This window comes from Arachis ipaensis, chromosome B07 (assembly GCF_000816755.2).
Source record: "Arachis ipaensis cultivar K30076 chromosome B07, Araip1.1, whole genome shotgun sequence".
Lineage (NCBI taxonomy): Eukaryota > Viridiplantae > Streptophyta > Magnoliopsida > Fabales > Fabaceae > Arachis > Arachis ipaensis.
This window is the reverse complement of record NC_029791.2, coordinates 122,370,792-122,383,829: the sequence shown is the minus strand read 5'-3', so window position 1 is coordinate 122,383,829 and position 13,038 is coordinate 122,370,792. Positions and strand designations below refer to the sequence as shown.

Genomic DNA, 13,038 nt, shown 5'->3' with positions numbered 1-13,038 from the left:
TTTTTGCTGTTGTTGTTTAGGGTTTGTGATGGTGTTGGGAGGGAGTTCTTTACTTCTTCTTGTGATAGGATAGGATATGTAATTAGGTTTCATGAACTAACTTCCTTATCGGTTTAAACTTTTTTTTAATCTTTGATTAATAGTCAGAAAAACAAGCTTACTTGATAAAGTGAATGTTGATTGGTAGTCATAATTGAACGTCGATAGCAGGATCTGGAGCTCTAATTATTATACCTAAGCCAAGTTTCTGAAAGTTCAAGCAGCAAATTAAAGGCCAATGAATTATATTTATTAGATATATGACATTTGGAATTGAAAGAGAACCTGTTCTTGTAAGCTTGGTGCATATGAGTATATGGTTAGACCTTAAGAGATTAGGTCTAGAAGTAAGTAAGTCAGCTCGTGAGCTAATTATATAGCTTGATTCCTTGGTAGATCAGTAAACTGAGCTCGGGAGCTAACGAGCAGAGCATGAGTTAGAAATTTGAGCTCATTTATTAGACGAGCGCATCTTTGAGCATAGTCATATTTGATTCAGTGTGAATGAGCTAACATACATATACATATAGAGTTAGAGACAGTAGTATTACTCTAGTCTTGAGCCTTGCTGGAAGAATAGATATGATGGGAATGCACATGAAACGTAAATTCTTATATTTGATGATGTCATTTTTGTTTGTTTGATGGTGGTTCCTGTGTGATGCAATGGAACTATGAATGTTTAAAATGACCGATTCTGAACACTGTCCTTAATGTTAATGAGATTCCTAACACAGCAGCTTTTGCGTCCCAATGCAGTTATGTGATCTGATCAAATCTAGAGTTGAATGCCCTGGCTTCCTTGAAAAGTTAGAATGTGCCCAGTCATCTTTTTCACGTGACACAGCTGGTATGTTACACATCACAAAATGATTTCTGCATTTTGATGATTTGAGTAATACAAGTTGCTCCTTTTGTTGTTTGAAACCTTGAATACTGATAACAGAAATTGATTGTTTATGGTTTATGGCAGAAGAAGGTAATTCTTGGGATATGGTCAGTGATAATGATCTCTGGGAAGATAAAGATGTTGACTCCGACCAAGAAGATTATGTTCTTGTCAAACAAGAAGATATTGTGGAAGGCATCGCTTGCTTCATGGCTGCATATTTGTTATCCCTGAAGCAGACCAAGGTATGTAATTCACATATTTTCTTGTCATTGGATTGGCTTTATAGTATGTGCCATAAGATGTAGTGTTGGTTTGGATTGACTTTTTTGAGTAAAAAAAGTACAAAATTAAAGTACTTTTATTCAATTTTAAACCTATTTGGATACATCTTTTAAAAAAATACTTTTATTAAAAAAAGCAAATTATTTTGTTTCTCTAAAAGCTAATACCTTGCTTTTTAAAAAAGCAGAAGCAAAAGGCATTTTTAATACTTGAAAATTCTTTTTAAAAAGTTTATCCAAATGTAAAATAGCTTTTGTCTATTAAAAAAAAAAATCTTTTTAAAAAAGATGAAAAAAATAAGTATTTTTTTTCAAAAGCAATCCAAACTACTATTATGGCTTTTCCCATAGTATGCTTCACTGAAGCTGTCTTATTCTTCTGTTGCTCAAGAATTGCTTGTTATCAAGCAATGGAAAATGTTGCTTTATTAATTTTAGCTATGATCGATAATAAGAAACATGTCGTCAAATTTACTGTTGTCTCTGATCTCTCTGATTGATTCCTTTGCTCTTTGTAGGATTTGACACCTCTTCAACTCCAAGAAGGTGAATTTAATTGCTTCGTTGCTAATGGCTTACCTTCATTGTGCTTCCATATATTTTAGTGAAAACAATTATTTCTCTTCATCATCTACCTCTGTATTTCAGATGAATGTTCATGGCTATGCTCTAACTGAGGCAATATTATTGTCAGTTAGCTGAAAAATGGGAATGAATTGCTGACTTTTTTTAAATTTCTTTTATTAGCCCTCAGCAAGACTTTTTCAGTGAAAAAGAAAAAAGGTAAGCTTCAAAAGGCTTGGGATGGGAGCAAAGTTATTTATAATGTTGCATCATGGGGAGCTACGGCTATTGGGTAAGTGGTTTCACATGACTTAAAATTGCAGAAGTTAATTGTTTTATTCATCTGCTGCGAAACGTGCATTATGTCACACACTTTACTTATGAAATTGGCTTCTGCCTTGTTAGCATTCCTCTAGTAATCTTCAGTTATGGATATTAAATGTCTAGTTTTATCATCTTGTCACTTGCATTTTTCATTTACAATATGTTTGATCGGAGGTTTAAAATTAGGTGGACTTTTTTTGTGGATGAGATACATGGTTAATTTTACTAATTCCAGAAGAATTTCACCCCATTTTTAACGTCTAACCAAGCACACAGTTTAGTAACATAATAATAGCTCCTTTATAATAGTGGAGCCTTTTCACAACAGAAAATCATTTTGAATTAGTTCAATTGTCACAGTTGAGCTAATAGTTTCATTTGGCACTTGACATTGTCGGCAGGATATACCAAAACCCTGTTATTGTAAGGGCTGCAACTAAAGCATTCTGGACTTCATGCCAGGTCATATCAAAGCTTCTCTGATTTGGTAATGTAGCTTGGAGCAAAGTTGTGGTTGCCAACTTAGGTAGTTGAATGCAATTGATTCAGCTTAGCCTTCCACAATCTGTTCTAGTTTTATATACGAATTCAATTTCTTTGCACCAAAGATCAATTGATCTTAGTGTGGCTTGATGTAAATATCACTGGTCTAATGTTTTCTAGTGTAATCCAAAATCTTATTCAAAACTTGTGTCTTATTTAAAACTTGTGTCCTGGAGCATAATTCAAAATTTGTTATTTGCCTTTAACCGTTGAATAAAGTATGAGAGATTACATGAGTTTTATATACCTACTTTTAAATAAATGCATTATATATGAAATGAATTAGCTAAAAAGTACATTAAGATATTTGTGGTCTGCTAGGGTTCTAGTGCCCACTAGGGTTTTCTTTCACTTTCATTTTCAGATCTGAGTATCTCTAATCCATGCATTGTGACTAGTAGACGCTGGCAATTTAGCATGGATGGGAGACGTGAGGATCATGTGTTTGAACAACCACCAGAGGAGTGTGATGAGGTGGTTATCTATCTTGGAGAAGAGGATATATCTGAGGGAGTGCAGTCTTGTGCTAATAGCTTAAGAGGGAGAGTGTTTGCGGACAGATCCTTTTCAATAGGCACCATGGAGAACGCACTAAAGGCCATATGGGGAAAACCAGCTGGGTTTTGTGTGATTGGAAGCCGAATTGATGAGAATTGAGAAAGGCTCCCCGCGATTATTTAAGAACTATGTCTTACACATTAAAAGGTGGAGTGATTCAGAGGAATTGGAGGGAGTGGTTATCGTAGAATTTTCAGTTTGGACATAATTCTGGGGTTTGTGAGAGATTCAAAACTTTGGAAGTAGGGAGGAAAATTGGTGAACGGTTGGGGAGAATTTACGACATGGGATATTTTGAGGTTTGGGGCAAGGAAACAAGGATTCTCAAAGCAAAAATTTGAGGTTTGGGGCAAGGAAACACGGATTCTCAAAGCAAAAATTTTTGTTGATGGAGAGAAGGAGATCCAAGATAGTGTTAAAGTTGCTAGCCCGATAAGAAACTAATTGAAGTAGGGCTGCAGTATGAACGATTAGGCAATTGTTGCATTTATTGCGCTAGGTTGGGACAAGAAGCTAAGACATGCCCAATTTGGATCGTGGATTTAGCAAATAATTAGATACAGCAGAACAAAATCGGAGATTGGGTAAAGGCAAATCAAGTAGGAAAGAGGATTGAAGGAAAAGAGGATGTGAATTCCTCCAAATTCAGGTCAGCACATGAGAATGTCTTTCAACCAAAAAAGAAACCCACACCTTCTTGGCTTTTGGAGGGTCTTTTGGAGGGTTTTTCGAAACTAAAGTATGGGAGATGAGTGCAATTCCAGAGCAAACACAAGGAGCAAAACAGATTCCAACATAGGAGGTAACAAGGGTGATGCCAAAACTGATCAGCTACTTCAAAAGCTTATATTCTAACTCTCTTGGACGAGCTTAGACTGCTATTAAAGGAGATCGCCCTAAAAAACCACTGCTCCTATTCACTATAAAACAGACAGAGCTCCAAACATGAAACATTTAGCGCGACAGGAAAGTTCTTCAATCAAGAATTATGTGGGAGGCAAAGAAAGATGACAAACAAGGAGAATGAAGATTCTGCTCGGATGATAAACATGTTGCTGACTTTGAGGTGGAGGGTGCCAGCCGTCAAATGATACCTAAGGAGACATGAAGCTACTGATATGGAACTGTCGGAATTTGGCGAGACCCTTGACAATCCATAATCTTAAAGGAATGATGTTCTTGGTGGAGCTGGATGGTATGGTTGGTGGCATGGTATTGGCATGGAAGGAAGACGTCAAGATCAAAATTTTGCAATCTGACTGGTTTTACATTGTGGCTAGAATAGGGGATCTGATTTTGGCAGAGAGATGGGGGCTAATAGGAGTTTGTTTGAGCACAAATAAGCAGATTCGCTATTCTCAATTCACGCATTTACAAACTATAATTCAGCAATTCAATTCTAAAGTTGTGGTTGTGGGTGACTTCAATGCCATTCTTTGCCAAGCTGAAAAACAGGGTGATAATGATAAATCTCAATCTTCTATCACTAATTTTGGATTTCATTAATGATACTTCTCTCTTGGATTTAGGCATGTTGGGGAGGCCGTTTACATGGTCCAATAAACATAGAGGGGCCGATCTTATCCAAAAAAAGATTAGATCGAGTTCTTGCTAGTATTAATTGGATGAATTTTTATCCCTCTTCAATGACTTTTAGATAATCAGAATCGGATTTAGATCATGCGCCTCTTCTTATGGATTCCAAACCGAGTGTTGAAAGATCTAAAAGAATATTTAAATTCTATGCTAGAGGTTAGGAGGATTGTTTGTGATGTTTGGAGGAGAAAATAGAAGGACCAGCTATGCTTATTCTGGCACAGAAGATTAAACATAGCAATCAAGCAACCAAAACTCAAGAAAGGCAATTGTGCAACTTACTAATCACATAGAGGAAGTGAGATCAACTGGAATTTTTGGTGACAACGAACAAACCGAATTGGAGAGAAAACTTGAGGTAGCTTATCATGATGAAGAAATGTACTAGAAAGCCAAATCCAGTGTTAAGTGATTCAAAGGGAGGGGGGGTCAAAACATAAAATTCTTTCATCAGAAGTTTAAAAACAAAATGAGGGGTAATAAAATTTGGAGGCTTGTGAGTCCTGAAGGCGAGGTAGCTACTTCGAATGAGAGCTATTCAGTAATAAGCCTTACTCATGTCTAACTTCACACCCATTTCAGTTTCACAACCTTGCGTTTTAGTCTTGAGGTGGTGCATATATTCGTGAGTTATGAGAATATTGTCTGAGATCATCATTTCCTTAATAAATGTACTCTGGTTAAGACTCACTAGTTTATTCATTATACCTTGAAATTTATGGACAAGAACTTTAGATATAATTTTGTAAATGACAGAAGATAAACTAATGGGTCTCACCAGAGTCATATTAGAGGCATCCGGAATCTTCGGAATCAAATATATGTGTGTGGTTGAAACTTTTCAGTATTCTTCCACCTGCATTGAAACTACGTACTGTCCGAAATACATCCCCACCAACCAAATCCCAAAAATGCTGAAAGAATTTTGCAGTCATGCCGTCATCTCCTGGAGCACTTTAAAGATATACACTAAAAGTAGCCCTCTTCACTTCTTCAAAAGAGACCAACCTTCGTAACCGACAGTTCATGAAAGTTGTAACCTTAGGTTCGAAGTCCGTAAAAAACAAATATGGATCAGTTTGGCAAGTTGAGGTGAAAATTCATCAGAGCCATTGGTTGATGTCAATGGTTGATGTTACACCACTTACAATATGTAATTCACAAAAAAAAGAGTTTTTTTTTCTTCCATTTATTCAATGCAACTTTGAAATTGATTACACATGATCCTCACTTCTGAGCATATATCATCAAAATCAATAATGTCCAAAAACCCAACCCCAAACAAATGCCCATAACTTCTTCCACTTTGGTGGCACACTCTGTAAGCTCATTCATCTTCTGGTATGTTTGTTTCAATGGCCTTTCTTCAGATACAACATCTGTCCCCACGTTTCTTGTTTTTTCTTCTACTTCGTCCAGCCAAACAAAATACTCACAACGATGTTCAGCACTCTGAAAATTTGAGACAACAATCGAAGGAGGGGTGAAGAAGGAAACAAAAAGATGAAAACCTAACGCCAGTAATAAGAAGAAATGCAATTTCGAAACCTACCTCCCACAGAGGACATCGCAGAAACAATCTGTCTGGATTCCACTCTGTACCAGAATTGAGTACCACAGCTTCAATTCCGTGCAAACACTTGTCATTGTTGTACTCAAACTTCTTCTTTTTCCTCAACAATGAAGATCCGCCACCAACATCGCTGCCACAATTTAGGGATAAAGAGCTCGATTTTTCCTTGAGTGAACCCATGTTCTTAGTTATTGATTAAGGTGTTAGGGTTTCAACACAAAGCATCTTCTTTCTGAAGATAAAAGAGAACGAAGGGTTTATTTTAATTAATCATTAAAATAAAATATTTTTTCTGAGTTGGCACTAAATGGCTAGCTTACTCAATTTGAACGTGCCAGCAAGGAATAAATAGAGCCACATGTCCACTCAAACTAACCACGCCACACGCTGATGGCCGGAATGGTGATTGTGTCTGCTGGAGTGTATAATCACTGTGCACGCGTGACTCATTAAATGATTTAAGTGTATTTGTGTCCAGCGTATCAACTTTCAGGTGTAATTTTGTCCCTTCTTCCCCCTAGAAAATGACTACATTTTTACATTTTGCAAGATAGGGACCAATTTGTCCTCAATCCCACGTGTTAGGTAACGTCTGAATCAATTGATTAACGTACTGTGTAGAACAATGTCGTTAGAATTTGATGGATCAAATAGACAGGGGGTCAATTTGACGGATGTCAATGGTGGTTGGAGACTCACAAAGCTATTAAAATTTGTTGGCGTCTTATTTGGAATTCTTTCGGGACCAATTTAAGTAAATATTTAACTTTTTATGTATTCGAGACACTAGAAATATAAAATTTTATTTTTCGATAATCATAAGACTTTTGTTTATATGGTATTCTAAACTATTAGTACTTTTCAACAGAATTACACCCTTAAAACTAGTGTATTTTTTCTTATGAATCAGTAGCATATAACATTGATAAGCAATTTTTGTGTTATTGCCAATGAGTTATAGCTCAAATGGCATAATCTCCCCATACTCAATTAAAAGGTTGTGGGTTCGAGTTTCTTATCTTTGGTAAAACAAAAATAAGTAATTTTTGTGTTATTAAACCCCCATGACATCAAACAAGTGTGGCAAGCATGTATCTCTCCTATTCTTTTTTTTCTCTGTTTCTTTTCACTAACTATCCGTTCCCAACATAAATGATTCTCCAAAACTTACGAATAAAACAGATGTCTTTCTCTCATCAATTAGGTCCCTTTATTTATTACTATATAAACATTTCTCAACTTGGCATCATCATTAAATCACCAAATTATCCACTTTCGGATTATTTAATTATCTCCCAATGTATTGATTGCATTTACCAAAATTAAACACTTTAAATTGAATACGAAAAGCGTCTGTCAAAGAAAAACAGAACTTTGAGAATTAATTCAGTTTATTCAATTTTATTTACCAAAGCTGCTAAAACTTGCAGTAATTTGTCTAAACAACAATCTCCATTTTCATTAATGGAGGAGATTCAACCGAAATCAATAATTATTGCAGGTGGATTTCCTTAGTCTAACTCAAGCATACAATTCATCAACGTTACACTCTCCAAGAAAAACCTTGAAACTCCGTGGTGAACCACAGCTGCCTTCAGCGATAAGTGCTCTGTCATTGGCAGCCATGTGAGCAATAATCTTGTAAATCATTTCAATCTGAACATCCAAGGTAAAATATATTAGTAAACAATTATTCTTAATAAATTGGTTAATAAACATCATTGAGAAAAGTAATGGTGTTGGGCAAGATATCTACATCTTCTGGCGCATGGCAACGATCGGCTACTTCATCAAGCGTTAATGGCTCAACAGGCTGTTTGCAGCTGAAAACAGTAATAGATAAAGAGAATTTAGGGATAGAACTAACTGAAAACAAGAACACAAGAACAATAATAACAAGAAGAAGGATGCTAATGCTAGCACATCATTGGACATTGTTGGAAAGATCCCAGGAAGGGCAGTGTTGTTTTGAGCCCATAATCATACCTTGCCTCATTTAACACGGCCAAAACCCGCTTCTGAAGAGCCAATACTTCGCCTGCTGCTTTCTTTCCGGCTTCCACACCTAAGTGAATATCATATTTCAGAAATTAGAAATTAGAATTTAGATTTTAGAATGAATAAATTAACGGAGTCCGAGTTGGATATCTACTGCAGTATGAATTGCTGACAAGGTTAAGAGGAATATTTATGAGATCAACAAAATCCTAAAACAAGCAAAATGACAGTTTACCAGGTTGATGATAAGCATTTATGTTGACAAGGGAGGCATATATCCCAACTGCACGCTCATATAGTGCGATAAGAGCGCCAACTGATTTTGGGGTCACTTCTTGTACGGTGACTGTGATTGACTCTCGCTCGTTTGCATAGAGAGCTGACCTTGTTCCCTGTAGAAACTTTAATCTTAGAACCGAGAAAAGAATGACCCAGAACAAATGATTTTATAATCAAACTAAGTTCTATAAGAAAATATGTTCGGTTGGCAGGTCAGACCTGTAGCATACCAAACAGGTAGTCACCACATGTGACACCAGGTTCAAGTTCCCAATCGTGACCCGGAGGTCTATCGCGGAGCACCTCAATGAATGTCACAAAGAAATTGTGTACACCCTCCCTCAGTTGTTGAATATACCTGTGAGAAGGTTGATGTTAACAAGATATTAATCAAATCCATGTACTACATAAAGCCAACACAAAAATTGAAAAGATTAGCATGAACACTCACGCATGCTGATCGGTACTTCCTTTATTTCCATAGACACTAATTCCCTGATTGACCTATGGAATCCAGAAATCGGAATTAGATCATTTCAATATTCATCATCCTAGGAAAACTTGGGTTCCTTTTTAGAAATAATCAATTAGGCAAGTTCCAGGTACAAGAAAAAACTATTCAAAATTATTGTGGAGGACTTTCGGGTACCTTCTAATTATTTTCACAGGAGGAAATGCAAAAAAAAATTGTTATTCAGATTTGCTGAACAAAAGAATGAGCAATTTACATACCCGATTTCCATCCAAGTCAAACTCCTTGCCTAGAGATTCCATGACTAGCTGCTGCAAGTATCTACTAAACAATAACAGGCTGTCCTTATACGGAAGGATGACCATATCCTATGGAGTATGAGGAAAAAGGGAATAATGAGCAATAGAGCAATAAAATGGAAGTAAATACCATGGATAAATTATATAAGTCTCACCTTGGATCCTACTCCATCTGTAGCCCAATACCAACATAGAGCCAGCAGCGCCGCAGGATTACTCCTTAACTGCACAAAGTTATATGTCAAAACAGAGACCCTTTTGATATTTTGCTTTGCGATTGAGGAGAAGCAAGTTCAAGCAGATAAGATGGTAAAGCAGCATTGAAACTTCAAAATGAAATGTTACTATACAACTATTGCCACTCTTTAATAATGTCACTATTAAGAATGTAAGGAATTTCTGAAAAATTGGTCTTAGGCATATAAAAGCAGCATGTCTGGATAATTATTTCCATTTATCACCATCTGTCATGTGTAATGTATTTGCAGCATGAAGCGCCAGCAGCCCAGCGATGGATGACAAGTTATTGAGTAATATTTATTGCATCTTGCATTATCATACATGAACTTCGTTCGACTCCATGAGCACAACTCTGAAAGTAAATTTAAAAGACGATTTTTTAAAACTGATACATACCACAGTAGTTCTAGTTGCCTCATCCATCAATGCTGCACCAGCAAGCATTTCTCTAATGTCAATGCCCTGAATCAGAAGCATTATAGGTGAATACAAAATATAAAAAACAAACTAATTAAATTTACAATTAACCCTCACGTACCTGAAGGGCCGCTGGAAGCAGGCCTACAGCAGACATCTCTGACGTTCTACCTCCCACCCAATCAAACATAGGAAATCTAGCTAACCAGCCCTCAATTCTGGCAGTGTTATCTAACAAAGAGTTTTCTTGTGTTATAGCAACACCCTGCAACAAAATATGCGTTAGCAAATGATCACAAATGTCCATGAATCGACAGTGGCAGCAAATGTGAGTGATGCAGGGACGAATAACATTTAGAAATTCACAACAGTTAAAAAAATGGAAAACACAAAAGCAATAAAATCAACATTCCAATAAATGTCATTTTAATATCATATATAAGCATACAAAGTGACAATTTATCTGAAAATATTAATTTAGAAGGTATTTTTAGCAATTCAAGTATTTCAATTACCAATACTCCATTTAAACTGAAAAAGGGGGGAAAGAAAAAGAACATAACTCAATTAGTTTAATTATTTCTGCACATGCTAAGCAAATCTATGAGAATTTGAAAAGGTAGCATTGAGCAAAACTGGATTTTGGTTGTCTTCAGACAGGTGAATGTAAATTAATCTAGACAAGTAGCTTGTTCACCCTAACAAATCTCATATTCAATATTATCTCCATCACACCACCTAAATTTCCATTTTGACACAAATTCTTTTGTAACAATGAGGAAATAAAAAGTTGAAACCTGAGATTAAACCTGTTTCGGAAAATCCAAGCCTGCTTCACGAAAGGCCTTCTGTACTTCTAGTAAACCATTTCGAGTCTCAGGGGTACCTCCACTCTGAAGATAGTGACATTTTCAACTTTCAAGTCAGAAATCCTTATACACCAATAACATCACAATCAATTTTTTAGAAGTATAATCTCCAAACAAACCTTTGAAATGACTATTACAAGTGTTGAAGCTAGCTCAGGACCAAGTTGTGCAATTTGATGATCAATTCCAGCGGGATCTGTGTTGTCCACAAACCTTATCTGTCAAAAGTCCAAAATCCATTACTAAATATCTCAGGTTGCTAACATACTTTGCATACAACAGCAACTTTCAATAACATGAACATATAAATGTAGGAGGCTGCGTTTGTTTTTGGAGACAGGACACAGAAACATGGACAGTGAATATTTAAAAAATGTTTGGAAGTAGAGACATAGACAATGGACACATGTCTCCAGAACAGTTTTCTTTATTTCTGTGTCCACTCTTTTATGAAGGACAATGATGAATACGGGATTTTGGAAGGTGGTCACGGATTTTTTTATGGAATTTTTTTCCCTTTTTGTCCATAGATATTTTTTGTTATTCCACTGTTACCCCTTCTTATTTTCCCTAATTTGAGCTTCTTACTCTCTTCTCCCTGCATTCTACTTCTTTCTCTATTTTTTCCCAGGTACTCTCTTCATTTCTTACTTAGCTTGATAATTCCTTCCTTCTTATTGTTCATTCTTTTCTCCATGGCATACTACATGTTTACTCAATAGAAGCTTAATTCACTCTTCTACTTACATTACTTTATTTATTCTTAATTTTGTTACTTCAATACCATTTTTATCCTGTTGATTCATAGACCAATTCTTCTTGTAATCCCCTATTATTCTTCGTACTCTCATTCTCTATTAAATTAGTTTATAGTTATGCAGAAAATTTGGAATCACATAACTATTTTACTCATTTCACATAATATTTTAGTCTTATACATGCATATCTAAACATAAAACAGGACATTACATAGCCTTATAGCACAGCATGAAATCTTAACAGCAAATTAAGAAACCAGCATTTAACTAGTGAATAAGCAGACACCGCAAAATAACTACTTGCTGTTGCAGTTTGATTTTAATAAAAGAAGGGCCAAACATAGTTAACGGAGATTATGGATTGCCAATATACCTTGAGCAAAGGATTATCAGGAGCCAATGCCTCCGCAACAAACTGTGGGCCAAGAGCTGAACCCCCAATTCCAACAGACAGTATCTGAGTAAACCGACCCTCCGGCGACGAGGGAGGCTTAATCTGCCAAACCACATTCCCATATACAAATCATTATAAGAAATCAGAGACAATTTAATAACGAAGTTCGTACTAAGTCCGATTAATAAGTGCGATTAACACATCCAGAGAGAGAGATGAAGTTACTAACCTTACCAGCGAGGACATCATCGGCGAAATTGCAAATAGCAACAAGAGTGTTATCAATCTGAGATTTCAAGAACGAGGTAGGTGCGCGGTTAGAATCCCTAAGCCAGTAATGACCAACCATGCGTCCCTCGTCGGGGTTCGCAATCGCACCTTTCTCGAGCTCCTCCATGGCCTTGAACGCAGCCTGGAACCGCGGCTCCATCTCCGCCACGTACTCGTCTGTAAACCCGACCCGACTCACGTCCAAGTACATTCCAACCTCCTTGTGTTGGTACAGCCACTCCACGTACCTCTTCCATAGCTCCCTCGGATCCTTCTCCAACGCTGTCTTCTTCTTGAACCCCTTCGCCGCCGGTACCGCGGCAGCCGCGCCGTCGTTGGTGACCGGAGACACCTCCCGAGCCACTGACACGAGGCTTAGGGCCCGATCCGAACCGAGTTTTGGTCGGCTCGGAAACGCGGCCAGCTCCGGTCCGTTCCGGAACGGGTTGGTCAACGCCGGAGAATGATTCCGATTTCGGAGCTTGAGAGCATAGGAAGATGAAGAAATGCCGGAGATGGAAGCCATTGAAGTATGATTCGTGATTTCACGAGGTATAGTTTTGTTTGGGCATTTGATATTTTTTTCCTGACGAAACACTAAGCAAGTGGTGACTACTTAAGTTATTTAATTAACTTTTTTTTGCAAATGGAGGCTTTTGTAATTTTTGTAAT

The 13,038-nt window shown here is 36.9% G+C and overlaps 2 protein-coding genes across 3 annotated transcripts in view; one reads left to right on the top strand and one right to left on the bottom strand.

Moving 5' to 3' along the window:
• Positions 1-2,887, top strand: part of LOC107606200 — a 21,715-nt gene extending 18,828 nt beyond the window's left edge. For both annotated transcript variants that reach the window (XM_016308210.2, XM_021106501.1), the window contains 5 exons: positions 799-889; positions 1,013-1,173; positions 1,731-1,758; positions 1,960-2,068; positions 2,502-2,887. In XM_016308210.2, coding sequence (XP_016163696.1) covers positions 799-889; positions 1,013-1,173; positions 1,731-1,758; positions 1,960-2,068; positions 2,502-2,583 — 471 coding nt within the window. In that variant the 3' untranslated portion in view covers positions 2,584-2,887. The remainder of the gene's footprint in view (positions 1-798; positions 890-1,012; positions 1,174-1,730; positions 1,759-1,959; positions 2,069-2,501) is intronic.
• Positions 7,727-13,022, bottom strand: LOC107606199 (glucose-6-phosphate isomerase 1, chloroplastic). Its single transcript, XM_016308209.2, has 14 exons — positions 12,326-13,022; positions 12,076-12,198; positions 11,064-11,162; positions 10,885-10,968; positions 10,197-10,340; positions 10,055-10,120; positions 9,574-9,642; positions 9,380-9,487; positions 9,099-9,151; positions 8,867-9,005; positions 8,604-8,760; positions 8,357-8,435; positions 8,127-8,193; positions 7,727-8,026 (listed from the first exon to the last, which is right to left on the bottom strand). The coding sequence occupies exons 1-14, from the start codon at positions 12,890-12,892 to the stop codon at positions 7,892-7,894; spliced, it is 1,890 nt and encodes a 629-aa protein (XP_016163695.1). The 5' UTR covers positions 12,893-13,022; the 3' UTR covers positions 7,727-7,891.